Genomic DNA, 22,454 nt, shown 5'->3' on the forward strand with positions numbered 1-22,454 from the left:
CACAACAAAGACAGACAATTATAAATCAGAGACATACTGCAGGGGAGGAGGCAGGAGAGGGATCAGAGGGAGGGAGGGAGGAGCACAGGGGATTGAGGTGATGGTGCACGGGTGCATTGGGGAAGGAAACTCTATGGGAACTACACCTAAGGGGATGGGGGGAAGCAAATATTGTTTAAAAATGAACAATGATGTAAAAAATTTAAAAAAGTTAATTAAAAAAAAGTAGCTTTTTTCTCCTGAGTGACTATCAGTTGAATAAATTTAAAAATTAAAATTTTCTCCACTTTTAATTTGCTAACTTTATATAATAATTACTGATAAGAAATGTAAACTACACAAAATAAAAAACAGGTATTTCTTCTCTAGGAAAGTTGCATTGTTGAGTTGTAGCCTGCATAGATGAGTTGTAGCATAGATGAGTACTGTTTTTAATGGCAGTGATAAATGACCTATGTTTTTATTTCAGTTTAGAGAATACACTTCCAAGCCTTTCTTTATATAAGAAATAAAAATAACATAGATACATAAATGCATCGTTAAATTTAGAACTGTTTATCAGTCTAACTTCTTCCCAGTAAATCCCTTACAAAAGTACCAAGCTGCCAAGTGATTTTAGTCCCTTTTTTACTGTGTAGCCAGAGCTGGTAATGCTACCCAGTGTAATGCAATGCTCTAACATCAAGTTGTATACTCCAGACAAAATAATGCTCTTTTTCAATCTTTCTTTATACCTGGAACATACCATAGTACAATGTTTGTCTTTTGTTTTTGTTTCTACTTTTCATATAGTTGTTTATGAATGTTTGCTTATTGCACTGTATGTAATGCCCTCAATGATAGGAACCAGATCTTGCCAGCTGTGTGTCTCCAGTATTTAGTAAACCCTATATAATGGGCACGTAGTAAATATCTGTTATCAAAGAAGAAAATGCTATGCAACCCAAACATTAATTTCTGCAAAGCCTATTGTCTTAACATTATCCTTCTCATTCTTGTACCTACTTAGTTATTACATATTATATTATGTATTTGCCATTTCATTTTGTTGTTATTTTTGCAGTGTTGTTACCAAAAGATCTTGTAGTTTCAGTTATTGCAACTTTTAATTTGATTTTATTTTGTAACTTTTTTACTGTAATTATTAGTTGTAGCTGATTTATGCCTATAATACTGTTATTTAGTTACAGATGACTCTATGTCCTCTTATTCTGGAAATGATATGCCAAGAAATGATAGTAGTGTGTGGTCAAAAGTAACAGAAGAAGGAACAGAACTGTCACAACGGCTTGTGAGGAGTGGTTTTGCTGGAACTGAAATAGACCCTGAAAATGAAGAACTTATGCTGAATATTAGCTCTCGACTACAAGCAGCAGTTGGAAAACTTCTAGAAGTCATAAGTGAAACTAGTAGTCAGGTAACCTCCTTATATTACTATGTACCGAGTTTGAATTAGGTTTTCTTTTAAGTTAAGCCAAGGAACAACTAAATGTTTTATCTCTATTGTCTCCTAGAAATTTAGACTCTCCCTTAATAAATGATTGTGTTTGTGGCAGCCAATACTGATATCAGTAGTCTTTTTCAGTAACGAGGGTTAATGTAATATAGTGATGGATTCCTCAGGTTTTGAAATTCAGTGTTGTTTTAACTTTCAAATTTTCTAGATTCTTAAGCATTACTTTTTTATATACCAAAGGAAATATTCATTTCATCATTGTATGAAATATTTTATTAGTATGTTATTTGAGGAATGATATAAGGAATCTCTAAAACAAACCATATGCTCTGGCATGTCACAACACTATTATGATATGATTACAAATCCTACCTATAATTTCTTTGTGATTTTCACAACCTTTTCACAAATGGGAGTGATTACCTCACTTTAGAAACCATGTCTGGGTAGAAAATTAGAATGTAGGACAGTTTCTGCATTAAATTACTATTTTTATGGCATTTTAAGGGATATAACCATTATATTTATAACTTAAATGGTAATTTTCCCTATTAAGTATTTATACAACCTATTGTAATTATGTCTGACGTTATTATATCTGCAGTGTTTTAATATTATTTGTTGCTTTAAAATAAATAAAACTACCTTATGTATTTAAAAAATGTATAGCTTCAAGCCACTGTAGAATCATAATGTATATAATCAAGATCGTATGCATTGTGATTAGCTATAAAGCTGTTATTAACATTTTTATTGATATATCTTTATTCGGCATATCCTGCATCCATAGGTACTTCAAAAGTTAGTGGAAAAGTTGAAAGAATGTCTTATTATTATTATTTTTTTAAAGATTTACTTATTTATTTATACAAGCACTGGGTACAGTCAGAAGCACGGGAGGGTGAGAGAATTCACCAGAGCCAGAGCAGGGAACAGAACAGGCAAACTGACGCAATACACATCTGAGGGGAGCAGCAGGCACGGCAAGAGAGGTCTGTGCACCATGTGGGACCCTCGCCGGTGGCCGGGGATCAAACCGGCACTGCAGAAGCTGCGGGCAGCTTCGCAGCCCAGTGCTCTACCGCTGCGCCACCGGGGAGGCCCAAATGTCTTATTATTTCTGATTTCTGGCTTTCATTCATGCTGCTTCTTTTCTCTTAGAAATCATTCTGTATATGGGATATAATAAATTTAACAATGTTGTCATATATTTTGTGTTTTAAAACTAGATTCACTTACTTTTATGGTAAGTTAGTGACTGTAGACCATTTCTTTCATCATCTCTTGGTTAGTGACCATTGAAATAATTTGCTAATCATGTTCTCATTAAAATGACTCCTCCCAAAAAAAAAAAAGAAATAATTTGCTAACCTATTATTTAGTTAACACCATTATCAATGTATTATTTTTTTTCTCTTGGTTACTTAATGTTGGCATTCAACAAAGAAGGCATATCAAAACAATATCTATTCAAATGAAATGTTTGTCTTCTTTAAATAATGACCCCAAACAATCTGATTCAGAGTCCGTGCTCTTTACTGCCACTTGCTCTGCCCTTTGGAAATGAAAAGAATGAATCACTCCATCACTGCTGATAAGTCATGAATGTTAGAGACTTTGGAGGGGGTCATTGATGACATTACAAGAAGAGTGTTAGTGGAGTAATTTAAGTAACTTATTAAGTAATTTCTAACTTAAGTAACCTAAGAGAAAATGAAAGGAAGGGCTTAAAAGACAAGTAGAACAAAGTAGGTATGTCAAAAAGAAAATTTGTGGCAAAAGACATAGCATGTTAATGTAAACCAGCATGAAATGTTTAAGGGCAATGGATAATTTGTATTGTAAATTCCCAGGATAGAATGTAGGAAATTGATAGAAGCTGAGCAAAGTGGAATGGGTAATGGTTAGATGTCAAAATCCCATGGACTAAAGTAGGAGTTATAACTTTATGCTGAAAGATGTGAGGAGTTACTGAAATTTTTTTGACAAGAAGGTAATTACACCAAATTTTGAATTTAAAAAAATTAATAGACATTATTTTTTTTTTCCCTAAAGATTTATTTATTTATTTATTTATTTATACAAGCACTGGATACAGAAGCGTGGGAGGGTGAGAGAATTCACCAGAGCCAGAGCTGGGAACAGAATAGGCAGACTGACTGAAATACACTGCTGAGGGGAGCAGCGGGCGCAACAGGAGAGGTCTGTCACACCATGTGGGACACTCGCCAGCAGCCGGGGATCGAACCACCGCTGCAGAGGCTGCAGGCAGCTTCGCAGCCCAGCACTCAAGCGCTGCACCACCAGGGGAGGCCGACATTATTTTTAAGAGAAGTTTTAGGTTAATAGCAAATTGAGTGGAGAGTACAGAAGTATTGCATATATCTCCTGCCCCCACAGACACATAGCCAACCCCACTATAAAAATCCTGCGCCAGAGTGATATATTTCTTACAGTTGATGGGCCCCATCACTTGTCATTATCATCCAAATACCATAATTGACATTAGGGTTCACTCCTAGTAATGTATATTCCATGGGTTTAGACAAATGTATAATGACTTATATCCACCATTATATTATCATGCAGAATAGTATCACTGCCCTAAAAAGTCCTCTGTGCTCTGCTTATACATCTCTTGCCTCCCCATTAATCCCTGGCAAGTAGTGATCTGTATGCTGTCTTCATAGTTTTACCTTTTCAAAATGTCATTTAGTTGGAAGCAGTCTATAGCTTTTTTCAAACTGGCTTCTTTACTTAGAAATACTCATTAAAATTTTCTCCATGTGTTTGCATGATTAGAAAACTATTTTTTTTTTATTTTCTGAATGTTTACCATAGTGTATGCATTTACCTACTAAAGAGCAACTTGCTTGCTTCCAGGTTTTGGCATTTTATGAATGAAGCTGCTATATAAGTAGACAGGTGCTTATATGAATACAAATTTTCTTTTTATTTGGGTAAATACCTAGGAGTGTGGATACTAGGATGCATATTAAGATGTTTAGTTTTGTAACAAACTTTCAAAGTGTCTTCTAGTGTATCTTTTTGTGTCCCCTCCAGCAATTTAAGAGAATCCCTGTTGCTCCATTTCCTTCACAGCGTTGGATATAGTCAGTGTTGGGTTTTGGCCATTCTGATAGGTGCATAATGGTAGCCCACTGTTGTTTAATTTGCACTTCCCACCTGAAATAATATGTGGAGCATCTTTTCATATACATAATTGCCATTTGTATGTCTTTGTTGAGGTGTCAAGATCTTTTGCCCATTTAAATTTCAGAGTTGTGTATTAGAGAGATTCCTCAGGCAGCAGTGTGATAAGTGGATAGACACAAAGATGGTGAGGAAGAAATGCTGACGGTGGACAAACAGAAGACCACAGAACAATCCAAGTGAAAACTCTCTATGAGTAAATTAAGAGAGGAGTAAAGTAACTTAGAATATCTTTAGGAAGTTGAATTTGATAGCCGTTGTATGACTGTGTGTGGGCGATAAGGAATAGGGAAGGAAAACAGGTATGAATCCTTGACCAATCAAGTTGCAAGATAGTTCGTTTACTGAGAGGATGCAAAATAAGTGAATACTAATTTCTTTTTTTTTTTTGATATTTATTTATTTATGCATACAAGAGCTGTGGTGCAGGCCAGAGATGTGGGGGGTGAGAGGATTCACCAGAGACTGAGTGGGGAGCAGAACAGGCATATCTACTGAAATACATGGCAGAGGGGAGCAGCAGGTGCGACAGGAAAGGTCTGCTACGCTATGTGGGTCTCATCCCTGGCTGGGGAACAAACTTGTGCTACACTGGGTGCGGATAGCTTCATAGTGCTGTATCTTAACCCTTTGTGCCATCAGGGAGGCTCTGGAATACTAATTCCTGCTTTAGATAACATTAAGTTTGAAATACATGGAGGAGGGGCATCAAGTCAAAATATTTACTTAACTGGAGTTTGCGGGAAAAACAGGTTAGAAGTTGTCATGACTTCTGAAGGCATTTGAAGTCATGGTTTTGGAGAGTGTACATTGCTCATTTTGTGTGTGGTGCTGGTCTTAGAGTGTTGAAAGAGAAGAAAAATAAATAAGTATATATACATCAAGAATGGGAGATAAGAGGAAAGTCAAGTGAATGGTGTTACAAAAGCCAAATGAGAGATTTTCCAAAAATAGAGCGGTATGGATACTTAAGATTTAGTGTCCATTATATGTTTCAGTATGGATGTTGTCAGTGGCTTTGATAAGAAGAGTTTCATGGAGTTCGTAGAGGAACAATTCAGAATTCACAGAGTTGAAGAAATAGAGCCAGTAACTTCATAACACTTAGCCGTGAAAAAAAGAGGATAGCACTCTCTTGAGGAGAGTATGTTTTGTTTGTTTTTTAAGGTAAGAATAGTTCATATTGAGTAGCAGTGGAGAAGTTGAAGATGCAGAACAGAGGGAGGCTTTATAGAGTCAGATTCTTGGAATAGGTAAGAATGGAATCCAGAGTACCAAGTAGAAGGTAGAACATGTGGCCTTTGGATCAGTGAGGCTTTCCTCCATTAAAATTGGAGAGCGGGATTATTACAGTTGATTGAGTTTGAGATTGTGATTCTTGAATATTCAAGGTTCATTTTTTTTAATTGTTCTATTTTAGTGGTATGGTTTTTATACAATGTATAATTTTTGTGAAAGTTACGTGATTATTCCTTGTACTAAGTTGTAAGGTGCATCCTGCCTATTGGTTGGGATAGTTTTCATTGTTGTATGAGGAAAAGTGCTATCCTCAAGCCCTTAGAGAATACCCTCAAGTTAATCTTTCTAACATCAGTCAGTTTCTTCGTAATTTTGCAGAAATATTATCTTTGAGAGCATGGTTTCAGATTCTTGATTCTTGTGTCAGGTAGAAATGGGAGTTTTTTCAACAATTAACGTTTTCCAGAATCTAGAGATAATGTAAGCCATCAGAGATTATTTACCAAGACATTCCCTTAGATCTTGGAAGAAATTAATGAATAAGAAATTAATTCAGACAGAATGATTTTTATTAGAATGGAACTGAAGCCAAAGATTTGTGTTTTCTCAAAGAAAGGAAACTTTCCCTAAGAATAAAACAGTAGAATAAATTAAGACCTTGTTTTATCATTGTTGTGTTCTAAACAAAACTATAATCAAACAGTTGAAACACACTTTGCCACTAGTTGTTGTCCCCAGTGTGCTTATTAGGTGAAGGTTCTGCCAATGTTGTGTCTAGGATTCAGTCCCTCTACCAAATAATTTAGAGAAATAAATAAAATCTGAAAGAGCAACAGAAATGTTCCAATTTGAGGGAAATGCTTATGGAGAAATAAGGTTAAATAACAACACTATATAGTTAAAATAAAGCTATTTAATTTGAGAAATAGAACTCTATGCCCCAAATTAATAGCATTCATATATACATTAAATTTGTATCTGAAACTAGGGATAATAAGGGAGACTTAAAAATTGAGTGTCCTTCTGAAAATTGAAGCCATTTTACTTCAACTGATTTTGATTGCAAAAGTTTTACATGTTTTCTAAACAGAAACAAAAACATAGTAGAATATAATTTTAATTATTGTAATTCAGAGATAACTGAACATTAACCAATAAAATATACTATTAGTTAACACTGTAATTAGAGCTATTTGTCTATATAGTCAGTCATCTTTACTACTGTTTTTAAGTCTTTTATTCTCCTTAATCTTACTCTATTTGTGACTAATTTCTTACCCTTGATTTATGTTCCTAATTATAAGGGGATACCCCATACTTACAAGTTTTGTTTCACATGCATGGTATCAAGTTTTACATGCTTACAAAATAAGGAAACATTGAATATCATTTGAAATATTTTAATTCGGATCACCTTTCTGAATGTAACTGTTTGCCCCATTTTAAATTGTTTTAATCTTCTGCCTTTTTTAGGTTGTTTTTTTTCTTTTTTTCATGTAGTTGTTTCTTAGCTTGACCTAAATATTACTATAAATGGATACTTTCTTGCTTACTGGTTTTATGTTTACTTCAAATAAGAGGAATTGGACGCCAGTTAATCAAAATAAACTGTAATTTGCAGAGGGAGCAGGAAAAGAGTGAGAAGTATTTGATATGCTAACCATGGTTTCTACCAGTTCATAAAACTGAGCAGTTAAATTATTGATAATTTTTTTGTCCGCTGCAGCCCAGATTTAGTTGTACCAGTGTTGGGATTAATCCTTCTCTTTTTACAGTTATTAAGACAGTTTCACAAATTAGCTGGAAGGCTGATATAAATATACCATAGTAAACAGAAATTTGTCATTGCTTAATCTAGACTTAAAAGAGGCAGCCCCCCTCCCAAACCATTTCTCTGTAGATTCTATACTATTTGAAGAAAAACTCATTCTTTCTGCCCTAATTATTAACTTATTGTGAAATGTGTATTGGCTTCTTTAATATGTACTGAAAGTGACTATAAAAGGGATTTTTGCTGATATTACCTGCTTGCTTTAGTATGTGTAGATAAAGATTTTAGCAGATAAAGATTTTATGGGGCCTCCCTGGTGGCACAGCGGTTGAGCGCTGGGTTGCAAAGCCTCTGCGGCCTCTGCAGCGCCGGTTCGATCCCCGGCTGCCCCCCAGCCACCGCAGGAGGGTCCCACATGGCGCGCAGACCTCTCCTGCCGCCCGCTGCTCCCCTCAGCAGTGTACTTTGGTCCTTCTGCCTGCTCTGCTCCCCGCTCTGGCTCTGGTGAATTCTCTCACCCTCCCGCGCTTCTGACTGTACCCAGTGCATGTATAAACAAATAAATAAATAAAAAAAAATCCATGCCTCTTTAAAAAAAAAAAGATTTTATGGATATTGGATATTTTATTGCTAGACAGAGAAAAAGCACCAAAATGAAACCCTTTTCATTTTTTTTAAAGATTTATTTATTTATACAAGAATCAGGGTACAGGCCAGATGCGCAGGAGGGTGAGAGGATTCACCAGAGATAGAGCAGGGAACAGAACTGGCAGACTGACGAAATACACTGCTGAGGGGAGCAGCGGGCATTACAGGAGAGGTCTGCTGCGCCATGTAGGACCCTTGCTGTCTGGCCAGGATCGAACCGGCGCTGCAGAGGCTGCAGACAGCTTCACAGTGCTGCGCTCAACTGCCTGTGCCACCAGGGGAGGCCCAGACCTTTTCGTTTATTTTTTTAAAGATTTATTTTATTTATGCATACAAGAGTTAGGGTATAGGCCAGAGGTGTGGAGGTTGGGGAGGGCAGAGGTGAGAGGCTTCACCAGAGACAGAGTAGGAAGCAGAATAGGTGGAGTCACTGAAATACACTGCTGAGGGTGGAGCAGTGAGTGAGACAGGAGAGGTCTGCTGCACCATGTGGGTCAGCTCCCTGGCCAGGGATTGAACTCATGCTGTAGTGGCTGCAGATTGCTTCATAGTGCTGAGGCTTAACCCTTTGATCCACCAGGGAGGCTCCCCCCTTTTCATTTATTTAAAACAGCTTTCATTGCTGAGGATTTTTAAATAAAGTATTTTTCCCTTAACATTCACTATATAAACAATTCAATGTGGGAGTGTTATATTTAGTTCTAGTGACTGTTCAAAAGAAAGAATATTATTTTTAGAGACATGTCAAAAGGAAGTATTAGTTTAGTTTTCCAGAAATAATTAAGAATATTTAATGTACTTGAAGAACTAACTGGTTTTGTGGAAACAAACCCACTTGATTTCACAATTATAAATTTAAAAAATTTTTAATGGAGTGGAAAAACACTAGCTTATCTAAGAAGCATTGTAGACTTGCCTAAATTCCCTTTGAAGGCTCTTAAATGGAACTTGGATCTTGTTGGGCAGGCTTTTTTGTGGGCGTATTAATTCACATTCCACCTGTCACTATACCTACAGGTAAAGACATTAAGCCACACCCTCTGTTCTGACCTTTCCCTCAAGGGACACTGACTAGAATCTTTGGCTCAGTTTGAGAGCCTGTTTGAACAGCTCAGTTCAGAAGAGCTTTTACTTTTGATTGCGTCAAGCAGCAAGAACAGGGAAATAATGTTGTTACTACATTTCTGGAGACTGCTACTATGGAGATTTAAAACCTGACCTTCCCTGCCAAGGTTCTACTTGGAAGACTTCCTTATTTTCACGGACAGATTTGATGCTAAAAGTAGTTTTATTGCTCAGCTAATTAGATATTTACATTTTCATTCTTCCATTCCATTAAGGATTTAGTTAATTATTTTAGTTAAAAATATGTTTTACTTGCTTTTTCTTTTTTTGCTTGTTTTGTGTGTGTGTTTATATTAATGAAGACTGGATCTAGTTTTTTGTTTTGTTTCGTTTTAAGTTTGTAGGGCTTTTTCTTTTGTTTATCTTATCAGTTGTATGAATTCTATTATGTTTACTTGGTAGTACTAAAAAAGAACTTTATTTCTGCTATGGTACATCTTGATAAACTAAAAAACTTTTAATATAGTGGAAAACTGATAAAATAAATTAGGAAAATTGGCATATTTGGCTTCTAGGATGGATTCTTACAGGACCTATTTGGCTACTGTCAAACTCAGTGGTTCTTGGTTGGAAGAACAGGATGAAGACATTTATGAGGTTGAATCTCGTGTGCCTTTACCCTACCCTTTTCCTCTATGTGAACATTTGGATGAAAGTAACTCAGTTATTGTTAATACTTCTATTTTTCATTTTTTTCATAAAAGAAATGGGCACATATTAAAACTTATTTCTAAAATCTCACTGCCTGCCCCACCTTACTCAGTAAGTATAATTTTTTTAATACCTTTAACTTATACTTTTAGTTTATCAGACATTTAGTTTAGAAAACTACGTATAGAGAAATGAACTTTAAATTTTTAGTAAGGGAAATGGAATAGAATCTGTTGTTTGATATGTTACTAGTCATTCATTTTGGATTTATTGAAGTCCTGAATTTGGTCTAAGAGCCCCAACCCAGCTGTGCTTTTAATTCTAGAAAGCAGAACAAGGCAGTATTGCGTTCTCCTATGCCAAGCAAGCTATTTTAAAAACCTGCTTGTCTTAAAGAGTATTGTTTTTATGTTTCTGATGCCAGTCCTGACTAACAACAAAATTATATTTGAAGACTAGACATTGTGATACCTAAAACAGCTAAGTGAATTGTCATGGAGCCAATTAGGAAATGTTTAAAATCATGTGGCTGTAATTCCAGGCTGGGAAAAAAGGAAACCTATTTTCTAATTTTCAATTTTCTTGTTAATTCTCTAAAGAACTTATTTTCAGTGTTTTATATGCCTATTAATCTTGTGAGGAAATACCTTTTTTTGGCTTTTTATGTGAAATGTAATTGTTAGGGGTACTTAGCATAGTTAGTATTTCAAGTTCATTTGACTCTAAAATGTGTTGTGAATGATTCACAAGTTGTTTAGTGTTACTACAAGTTACTCAGCATTTTTTAATGACTTTCATGGCTTTAACTATAATGTGTTAGCTAACATTTAACAAATCAGATGGTTTTCAGAATAGTTTAGTTACCGCCCCTGAAACTTTCACATTGAAGTGAGAGACTATTTATTCATGCCTTACACATATTTTTAATGTAATAACAAGTTTCTTAAATTATTTGAAAATACTGAATATGAAATTTTTATGTTCCATATAATTTGGCATTATAGGTATTATATTGCTATTAGGAATGAAACATATACCTTAATTGGATAGAAGAGTTTGGGGGCTTAAGTATAAAATGTTCAGATGAGTCTCTTATCCCTATCTAGTATGGGTTTAATTTGAAGGGAGTCTCTTATCCCTATCTAGTATGGGTTTCATTTGCTATAATATAGTTAAATTTGTGTGGTATATTTACTATATTTGATTCCTTGTATTTTTCTATTTTCTAATTAAAACTATTTCCTGTGGTTTAAATGCACTTTAAGGCTGGTTTAGATCTTGTGAATAAGTAGAATATAAAAGTAAAGACTTAATTTTCTTTAATCCAAATCAGGTGTTTATTTTGTTAAATGCTTTGTTGTATTTGTACAGTAAATTTGAAAAAGGAAAAAAAAATTCAGCCTTTTTAATTAGAGCTTTTAACTCTTTTAGAGATTTTGTGTGTTTATACTAGGCAACCATTTTATAGTTATACATAAGAAATTATATATGTACATGCAGAAGCAGTGAATATTGTTTTAAAATGTAAGCTACCGCTATAAATTCAGGATGGTAGTTGTGTATAAATTAGTTTATACTTTATGGTCATGTTTCTGCATAATGAAAGTTAATGTATATGACTTGTCCACATTTAAAGGAAAATACTCATTTGCCAGTGAAAACTAAAAATATATTCATGTTTTTATCTTTGTTGTGGAAACAACATATTATAGATGTTTTAAAAAATATTTTGTGATTTGAAATGTATGTTTAATTTTTTATTATGAATGTCAAATGTAGAATTTTAGAGTTACTAAAAATGGTTACCCTAAATTAATACCCAAAATATCTAGTATACATTTATTTTTGTTTTATTATGGTGTTTTCATTATTTTAGTAACTCTAAAATTCACTTGCCATGGTAAATACCAATCAGAATGAAAAGCTGCAGTCTTTATGAATAAAATAACCATAAATTTTACCACAGGTTTATAATACATTACTGATAACCTGCCTATAAATTAGAAACAGCTACATTTGACCATTTAAGCTTAAAGCATAATATCTTTCTCTCATACTAAATGTATATTGATTTATAATTCCATACAACATTGTTGTGAGTCTGTTATTAATGTATGTGGTCGTTGCTCTTTAAAGTTTTGATGATGTTAATAATTTAGAAAAGGTACCAGAAACACTTGAACTTAATTTTTCTACCATGTGATTGTTTCAATAAAAACAGATAAGCAGGTACTGGTAGTTAGAAATCCAGAACACTAAGGCAGAGACAGTGCTTTTCTGCAATTTCATGCAGCTTGTAACAATGATTACTAGATTTTTAAGAGCTCTGGTCTTGAGTCAGTACCTGACTGTCATCTTAAAAATTGTTTAAGAATTGTTATCATAGGGCCTCCCCGGTGGCGCAGCGGTTGAGTGCTGGGTTGCGAAGCAGCCCGCGGCCTCTGCAGCGCCGGTTCGATCCCCAGCTGCTCCCCGGCCACCGGAGGAGGGTCCCGCATGGTGCGCAGACCTCTCCTGCCGCCCGCTGCTCCCCTCAGCATTGTACTTCGGTCCTTCTGCCTGCTCTGCTCCCCGCTCTGGCTCTGGTGAATTCTCTCACCCTCCCGCGCTTCTGACTGTACCCAGTGCTTGTATGTATGTATGCATAAATAAATAAATAAATAAATAAGTTAAAAATATTTTTAAAAAAGCTATCATAAATCCACCATCCTAAGACAATACATGTAATTAAAAGCTTTGAAAATTAATTGAATATTCATAGTCTTATAGATGTTTCTCAGATAGAAAGAAACATAAACTTTTTGCATGTAATTTCATTTTTTTGTGCCACTATGATTTTGGTAGTTTATGCCATTGTACTAATCATTTATCATTAGTTCTCCACAGTGTAAAGCAGGAGTCCCAAAGTTAAATATTAGTTTATCGTGTATACACAGTTATATAAAATTTTTCAGAAGAATTTTTGTTGTTCAGTTAGAGTAAATCTCCTTTGAAAATCTGTACACAATCTATCTACTTGTTTACTGACATATCCCACCTACACAAGAAATATTCAGTGACTACAGTTTGGTAATTTATATTTTTATTTAAAATCCTTTTTTTAAGCTTTAATGGGGAATGACACTGGAATTTCTAATACTTAGTCTTTCTTCATGTGTACTTTCTCGCCTTGTTTAGCTCGAACATGCAAAAGTTACACAGACAGAGTTGATGCGTGAGTCATTCAGACAGAAACAAGAAACGACAGAGTCTCTTAAGTGCCAAGAAGAACTCCGAGAGCGCCTTCATGAGGAGTCCAGAGCAAGAGAACAGCTGGCTGTGGAGCTCAGTAAGGCTGAAGGTGAGCATCACCTTGCCATGGGTATCTGAGGGTGGAGAAATTTCAAGAATAAAGTAGAGATTTTGATGTAAGCTCTGTTTGGAAACCACAAGTCAACTCTAATTTAGAGATAAAAGAAAAGTAATTGTAGTTTGTCTTCAAAGTTCCCCCATGCAAGCTTAAGGCTATTTTTACATATAAATGTACTTACTAGAATTACTAAAATTAAAATTTTAGAAACTAAAAAAGTGGATGATGGTGAGTTATCATAAATCCACCATCCTAAGACAATGATTGTAATTAAAAGATAAGGAAACTGACATGAAGATATGCTAATAATTTGTTTAAGGCCTCCATTAATTGGTATTGCCAGACTCTCAGCAGCTAAAGCCCCATGCTCTTTATATTCTACCATGCTGTTGTCAGGGTTAGTCTAGAATCACATGAAATACCAACTTTCTCTTTTATATTTAAAATGTGATTTAATTAACAACCATCTGAATAAGTTTTTATCTGTTTAATACAGTGAGTTATACCTATATAATGTTGTAATGTATTAGTATAGCAAAAGAGTAGAAACTTCAGGGCCTCCCTGGTGGCAAAAGGGGTTAAGCACAGAAGCTGTGTGCAGCCTCTGCCACAGGAATTCGATTCCTGTCTGGCCAAAGAGCTAACCCACATGACGCAGCAGACCTCTCCTATCTCACCCATTGCTCCCCTCAGCAGTGTATTTCAATAGATCCACCTGTTCAGCTCCCCACTCTGTATCTGGTGAATCCTCTCACCCTCAGCACCTCTGGCTAACATCCCTGTTCTTGTGTGCATAAAAAAATAAATTTTAAAAAAAGAATAGAAAATTCAGAGGAATTTCATATTTAGGTACACTGGTTAACAAAAAACATCAGATCAAAATAGTTGCTGTCATTCAGTTAAGAGTTTTATTAAGTTAAAATAATTTAACGTTTTTCTAACAGTACTCCTTTTGTTGTTTATATTAAAATGTGGCAAAATTTGAAGTACGTGGGCCTCCCCGGTGGCGCAGCGGTTGAGCGCTGGGTTGTGAAGCTTCCCGCAGCCTCTGCAGCACCGGTTCTATCCCCGGTTGCTCCACAGCCACCGGAGGAGGGTCCCACATGGTGCGCAGACCTCTCCTGCCGCCCACTGCTCCCCTCAGCAGTGTACTTCGGTCCTTCTGCCTGTTCTGCTCCCCAATCTGGCTCTGGTGAATTCTCTCACCCTCCCGCGCTTCTGACTGTACCCAGTGCTTGTATAAATAAATAAAAATAAATCTTAAAAAAAAAAAAATTTTGAAGTACGTAATAACCTTGTACCTATTTATTTTATAGGTGTTATTGATGGTTATACAGATGAAAAAACTCTTTTTGAAAGGCAAATTCAAGAAAAAACTGATATAATAGATCGTCTTGAACAGGAGTTGTTATGTGCAGGGAATAGATTACAAGAATTGGAAGGAGAACAACAGCAAATCCAAGAAGAAAGAGAATTGTTGTCCAGACAGAAGGAAGCTATGAAAGCAGAGGCAGGTCCCGCTGAACAGCGTATGTGTTTTATGAAATATTTCTTAAAAGTTCACCATTGCTTTCTTTCCCTTTTACTTTTGTTACTTTATATATGTAGGGATTTAAAAAGTATTAAAAAATCTACTTTATTGGTAAATGTCTTACTAGCCAACCTTGTCAAATCAGAATTTTTTTTCTTTTTTCCTTTGGCAGATGTTAATAGGAAAAGAGTAATTCTTTTATCTTCAAACCTCTGCCTCAAGGGAAAGCTGCATATGATGAGATATTTTTCAAATTGTGTAAAGTTTAGTTCTTTTAAATAACAGACAGCAAAAATTGGATCGAAGAACCAAGAGTACTGATCTGGCACTAGTAGTGAGCAGCAGGTGGGGGTGGAAGAATAGGATAGTTTGAAAACATCTAATTTAACTTAAATAGGAGTTCAAAGGAGTTCAAACCATAAACATTTACAAATAATAACCATTTAATCTTTCCTTAAATGAGAAATTAGGTAATACCTTGAGGTAAACATTGTTTAACAGTGAAAAATATATGTCAGTTTTTGTAACTGTAAAACTTTAAATGTTTTTTATCAGATCCTCTCACTTATCTATTACACTTGCAGTTGAAATTATAAATGTGTAGTTTCACTAATTTTATTGATTTAGAAATATAACGTATATCTTTGTAATATGGTAAAGTTCTGGTTGCTTAAATTTGACACATTTTCAGAGCTGTAATTTTTAATGTGGAAAGTATATGTTTCATACTGGAATATATGTCATATTCAAGGAATACTGCAATGTCTCAAAATGTTACCAAAGATGATAATAATTTCAACTTTTACTTCTAATTCTGTGTGTGTGTTACCCTATTTTAGGAAATAGATGACATGTAAATTATAATATTTTCTGTGTGTGTATGTTTTTTTTTTTCCTATTCTTATAGGACTAGTAAATGCTGCAGTCGATGCAGCACCTGAAGCAGGTGTGTTTATACAATTGCATGGCCAATCTTTGGGTGGTAAACTTACAACTCCAAAAATTGGATGATCCTTGAATTTTCAGTTAACTAACACATCTAATTTTGCAATTTTGCTGTTGTGTTTCTTTCTTACAGTTTTACTCTCTAACAAGACTTATTTTACATAAAAATACATTTTCATATTTGAAATTAACTAATACAATGACCATCATCATCTTATATCTTTTTCCACAAAGCTTAAAGCCATCTTAAATTTTTTTATTTTTATTTTTTTTTAAGATTTATTTATTTATACAAGAACTTGAGTACAGGTCAGAGGCATGGGAGGGCGAGAGAATTCACCAGAGACAGCGGGGAACAGAATAGGCAGATGGACCGAAAACAATGCTGAGGGGAATAGTGGGCGAGACAGGAGAGGTCTGTCACACCATGTGGGTTTCTCCCTAGCCAGCCAGGAATCGAACCCATGCTGCAGAGGCTGCAGACAGCTTCACAGAGCAGTGCTCAACCCACTGCGCCACTGGGAAGGCCCCCATCTTGAATTTTTTAAAGAAAATATTGGTTTATTAAAACATTTTTTGTCATAATAAATATTGAATACCTAGAACTATATTGAAAATCCTCTTTCTGAATCAGAAAATATATAAGATGATGGTATAACTAGCATCAATGAAATTTAGTAAAATAAAGAGACTTTCTGGGTGATTTGCTTTTATGTTAACATCTAATTTAGTATTGTTTTAAAAGGAAAGCTATTTTGTATAGATTCCTAGTCCTGAGTAAAGTGTAGGCAGACCACTCAAAATAAAAACTCTAGGGTTGTGTTCAATAATCAGAGGATTATTTTGCTTTGCTATGTACGCTTTATTATTCTATTATTAAGGTTAATAGTAATGGGTAACACTTATATAGTGCTTGCCATACCCTAGGCACTATTTCTTACATATATTAACTCACTGGATCCCCACAATAACTCTTAAGAGATCAGTACTATTACTATTCCCAGTTTAAATATAAGGAAAGACATTGGACATAAGAGGCACAAACTAGAATTTGAACCCATAATCTCTGTTCTTAAGCACTAAACCACATTGCTTCTCCTACTTGCCAGTTTTCCCTTGAAATTCATACATGTGAGCATGTAAGACTAACTCAGGAATATGGATCTCATGAGGAGTGACACTAACAAGAAATTCTAATTGCAATTGTATTCATTTTTCTGTAACTCTTGTTTTGGTTAAAGATTTACAGTATTTGATCTTCATGTGTTTTGTGTATGCATATAAAAGTGACTTTATGGGTTTGGAATGAATTGCTTTTTGCCTGAGGTGAGTTTTTCCTGTTGTTGAATTTAATTAGACTTTGTTATTTTCATCAGAATAAGGATAGGTTTTTGTTGTTTACTATGCTTTCATAAAAATACTCCTTGTAGGAAGACATTCTTTTTATTAATTTGATATAATTTTGTTGATAGTAGCCTGCTTACCTATGTTAGGAATGTTATTTTGATACTTGCATATGAGTATTTTTCTTTTTTACATGTTCTTTAAATAAAACTCAGACTTTTATTATTTTGAGGGTAAATTTAAACATAGTTATGGGTATTTTCACTAGTATAACATCATTAATTGCCATTTAACAGTATATTTTTGCATTTATAAACAGAATTACTACAAGAAACTGAAAAACTAATGAAGGAAAAACTAGAAGTACAATGTCAAGCTGAAAAAGTACGCGATGACCTTCAAAAACAAGTGAAAGCTTTAGAAATAGATGTCGAGGAACAAGTCAGTAGATTTATAGAACTGGAACAGGAAAAAAACGCTGAACTTACGGATTTAAGACAACAAAACCAAGCACTAGAAAAGCAATTAGAAAAAATGAGAAAATTTTTAGATGTAAGTATTCTTAATTTGAATATTGAATGCTGCATGTGCTACATTTTGAATTTTAAATTATGAAGAGATTCTTGAATTCTTAAGTTTTCTTCTCTAAATTCTATCAAGCTAGAATTTGTTCAAACTAAATTCTAACTAAACTAAATCAAACTAAACTAATCTAAACAAACTAAACTAATCTAAACGAAATCAAACTAAATTCTATCAAACTAGAATTCTATCAAACTAGAATTTCTTCTCTAAATTCTATTGGAAAATTACGTTCTAAGTTACATTCTGACGTTTATTATGTAGTTATCAAAATTAAAAGCAATACAGACATAATATGAATGAACCCTACCAGTTATTGTTTCCAAATTCAAAGTTAAAAAACTTGACAGTTTTTCCTTTACCCAGCTGCCAAAGCAGGTGAAGAGTTAATTGGCTTCATCTGTGAAAGTTACACATGCAGTGTCCATCCATGGAAACCAGACTGGAGCAGTTGTCATACTGTTGTTACTCTTTTAAAAAGACATTAAATCTTTTACTTAAACGTGCATTTTCTTCATTGGGCTTTTCATTCAGATCTTCTCTTCACAATGCAGAGGCTGATTCTTATACATTTTGTAATTGTTAGACTTAAATTAGGATGAAAGAAATTGACTCACCACTTTGTTCTACTTATTTTGTTTAATAACTAACAGAGGAATGCATCCTTTGTTCCAAAAAAAAATTAATTTTCAAGATTTTTTCATTCTTTATTTCACATTATTTAAAAAATTAATGTACCTCAAATATTTAAATGCTTATTTTTGCTAAAGAACTCAAATAAGCTACATATCATACAAAAAATGTATTTTTAAAACATTTTTTGGTTTGGATTATTCTATAGTCTTCAGTTCTTTGCCTTTAAAGCAAAACTATGCTGGTAACTAATAAGAAATAATACTTCAATATATATTCATTCATTTATTATTACTACTATTATTAAACTTCAGGAGCAAGCCATTGATAGAGAACATGAGAGGGATGTATTTCAACAAGAAATACAGAAATTGGAACAGCAACTTAAGGTCATACCTCGATTCCAGCCTATCAATGAACATCAAACTAGAGAGGTAAAAACTTTACTGATATTATTTACCTAATAGTAGTTTGTATATTATGTGAAAAATAAGGTTCATATCATGAAACAGTCCAAAGAAATCCTATTGTATATAAATCTTCAAAATTATTAAAGTAAATGTTCTTAACCATGAGAAGGTTCTTGAAACCCTAAAAATTATTTTTATTGATTGAAATTGAGAATGTTTTCCATTTCATTCATCTTCTAATAGTGCCTAATAACTCTCCTGCCCTTTTCTCTATTCCCATTCCTAGCACAACTGATCAGAAGGGTTTTCTGTATCCATTCTTTACTTCCCTGTCTCTCGTTCTTTCCTCGGTCCACTCTAGTGAAGTTTCTAACCCCCTATCACAGTCAGGATTCCTAGTCTCTCTCTGCTTCACTGAAACTTTTTATAAAGGTTTTCCACAGCTTCATGTCTATGTCCTATAATCACCTCTTCATCATCCTTGGCCATTAGAGATATTCATTACAACTTTCTTTTTGAAACACCTTCTCTTCCCTTGTATGATACACCTACTACTTTGGTCTCTTTTTCTAGTCCTTGTTTCTCCTCTACCCAAAATAAATGAAGGCATGCTTCCAGGAATTTGTCTTGGGTACCCTTTTCTTCTGGATTTATGTTTTCTTCCCATACAGTCATATATAAATTACTCAACTTTCATTTCTCCAATCCTGACATATCTGTTGACCTTAGATTTGACTATTCAGCTGCCCGTTTTATATCACCACTTGATTTCACAAAAAAAATGTTCAAAAGCAGGCCTTTGCTTTCTCACTAGCCCCCACCAAAGAAAGACTAGAAAAAGAACTTGATACTTCTTCATTTCAGTAAATTCTGTAACATCGCTACGACCTCATTGCTGAGACCTAGAATTCCTTGATTCTGCTTTTTCTCAACCCCTCTTCCCAACCCATTGGTCAGTCACGTTGCACTGTCTTCTTATTTTTCCATTTTCAATCATCATCCTAAATCCTAATTGTCATCATCGTTTACCTGGATGATTATGGTAGCCCCCTAAGCATTCTGTTTCTACTTTTTCACCCTAACTATTCATTTTCCTTATAAGGAAACATCACAGAACTCCTTATTTTCCAAATGAATTCTGCATGATCAAGGGACAATTCATTGTATAAATTGCTAAAAATGACTTGTGATGGTTATAAAGAGATTGTAGTTGGAGTTAGATCATTATTTTCTATCTGACAATAGATATGTCCCAGTTTAGATCATCATTTTCTAGCTCTCTGACAATAGATATGTCCCTTTCTAAAATTTGTTTACTCATTTCTAAACTACAGAATGTAATAGGACCCATCTCTTCGGCGTATTAGACTGGTACTGAGTAAACACTTCACCTATTCTGAAAATTTTTATTTCTATCGAATTTTATAGTGTACAATTTCTGTGAAGTTTACTCCATTTCATTTTTCTTAGAAGAATTCCAGGATATGAAATATCTGTAAACTCATTGCAGGAAAATGTTACCCCATTCTCATTGAGAGAAGTAATCTTATGTAGAACAGCCTTATCTTCTAGAGCAGTGGAAAGTTACCCTTGCCCACAGAGATTGTAGTTACTGGCCTTCTGCTTAGAAAACATATTTTTGGTTTTTGAAAAATAATTCCTATTTGTTGAAACGTGAAAGAAATGTTAAGCTCTAGAACTTACTGTCATTTCCTATTATTTGTCTTCATATATTTGGAAACGTCTGACCTGTGTCATTCATGAAACTTCAAGAAACTATCAAGGATATGTATATTTGATTTCCTCCCAGACCATCACGTTCCATTTGTTCTCTCCCTACCTTGCTATAATTGATTCCCCAGCTTCAGATTTTCTCAAGTTCAAAAAAAATACTATGCCGGGGTCTCCCCGGTGGCACAGTGGTTGAGCGCTGGGTTGCGAAGCTGCCTGCAGCCTCTGCAGCGCAGGTTCAATCCCCGGCTGCTGGCGAGGGTGCCACATGGCGCGCAGACCTCTCCTGCCGCCTGCTGCTCCCCTCAGCAGTGTACTTTGTCAGTCTGCCTGCTCTGCTCTCTGCTCTGGCTCTGGTGAATTCTCTCACCCTCCCGCGCTTCTGACTGTACCCAGCGCTTGTATAAATAAATAAATAAATAAATAAATAAATAAATAAATAAATAAATAAATAAATAGGTTTTTAAAAATAAGTAAATAAATAAATAAAGTATACTATGCCGGGCCTCCCTGGTGGTGCAAGGGGTTAAGATGTAGCCTACGAAGCTGTCCACAGCCACTGCATCGCTAGTTCGATCCCCAGCCAGGAAGCTGCCCACTTGGTGCAACAGACCTTTCCTGCCTCGCCCAATGCTCCCCTCAGCAGTGTATTTCAGTAGATCCGCCTGTTCTGCTGCCCACTCTGTCTCTGGTGAATCCTCTCACCCCCATCACCTCTGACCTGTTCCCCAGTTCTTGTATGCATAAATAAATAAATCTTTAAAAAAAAATAAAGTACACTATGCCACTTTGTTTTTTTTGTTTGTTTGTTTGGTTGGTTTTTTTATTTGTACAAGCACTGGGTAGTCAGAAGTGCGGGAGGGTAAGAGAATTCACCAGGGCCAGAGAGGGGAGCAGAGCAGGCAGAAGGACCGAAGTACACTGCTGAGGGGAGCAGCGGGTAGCAGGAGAGGTCTGCGCACCATGTGGGACCCTCCTCCAGTGGCCGGGGAGCAGCCAGGGATTGAACCGGCGCCGCAGAGGCTGCGGACAGCTTTGCAACCCGGTGCTCAACCACTGTGCCACCGGGGAGGCCCTATGCCATTTTGTTTTCCTGGTTTTGCTTTCTTTCTTTTTTTTTTTTTTAAAAAGAGGCACGTATTTTATTTATTTATTTGTTTGTTTGTTTATACATGCACTGGGTACAGTCAGAAGCACGGGAGGGTGAGAGAATTCACCAGAGCCAGAGCAGAGAGCAGAGCAGGCAGAAGGACCGAAGTACACTGCTGAGGGGAGCAGCGGGCGGCAGGAGAGGTCTGCGCACCATGTGGGACCCTCCTCCGGTGGCCGGGCAGCAGCCGGGGATCGAACCAGCACTGCAGAGGCTGCGGGCAGCTTCGCAACCCAGCACTCAACCGCTGCGCCACCGGGGAAGCCCGGTTTTGCTTTCTTTCCCTTGACTTTACTCCAAATCTTAATCTACCCATTATTGTTAAAGTTGCTCTTAGTGGCATTTTTACCGTCATCCCTGAAACTGTAATTATAGGTTCCATGTTATATATTTATAATTATATGCATTTCTTTTCATGTTTTGAGGAATAGTATTTTTATTTACTTTCAAAGTAATATATATTTAGTAAAAAAATATGTATTTCTGAGTACTTGTTACATGCTTAGTACTCTGCTCAGTACTTTATATGATTTATTAAATGATTCTCACAAATATGGTAATAATATTAAGCCCATTTTGTGGATGAGGAAATAGTGGGGGGGGGCTGTTTGTTGTTAAATTGCTTTTATTAATTGAAGTAACATTGGTTTACAACACTGTACATAATTTAGGGATA

The 22,454-nt window shown here is 35.3% G+C and overlaps 1 protein-coding gene across 3 annotated transcripts in view; it reads left to right on the forward strand.

Annotated features, from left to right (window-relative positions):
- AKAP9 (A-kinase anchoring protein 9) overlaps window positions 1-22,454 on the forward strand; it is a gene marked incomplete at both ends in the record, with an annotated part of 150,113 nt that overhangs the window by 88,458 nt on the left and 39,201 nt on the right. For 2 of the 3 annotated variants that reach the window (XM_084230039.1, XM_084230040.1), the window contains 5 exons: window positions 1,185-1,417; window positions 13,281-13,443; window positions 14,769-14,981; window positions 17,592-17,824; window positions 18,802-18,921. In XM_084230039.1, coding sequence (XP_084086165.1) covers window positions 1,185-1,417; window positions 13,281-13,443; window positions 14,769-14,981; window positions 17,592-17,824; window positions 18,802-18,921 — 962 coding nt within the window. Of the gene's footprint in view, window positions 1-1,184; window positions 1,418-9,968; window positions 10,215-13,280; window positions 13,444-14,768; window positions 14,982-17,591; window positions 17,825-18,801; window positions 18,922-22,454 lie in introns of those variants that run through there. The other variant, XM_084230041.1, reaches the window with a different exon arrangement.

This window comes from Talpa europaea (genome assembly GCF_964194135.1).
Source record: "Talpa europaea genome assembly, chromosome: 3".
NCBI lineage: Eukaryota > Metazoa > Chordata > Mammalia > Eulipotyphla > Talpidae > Talpa > Talpa europaea.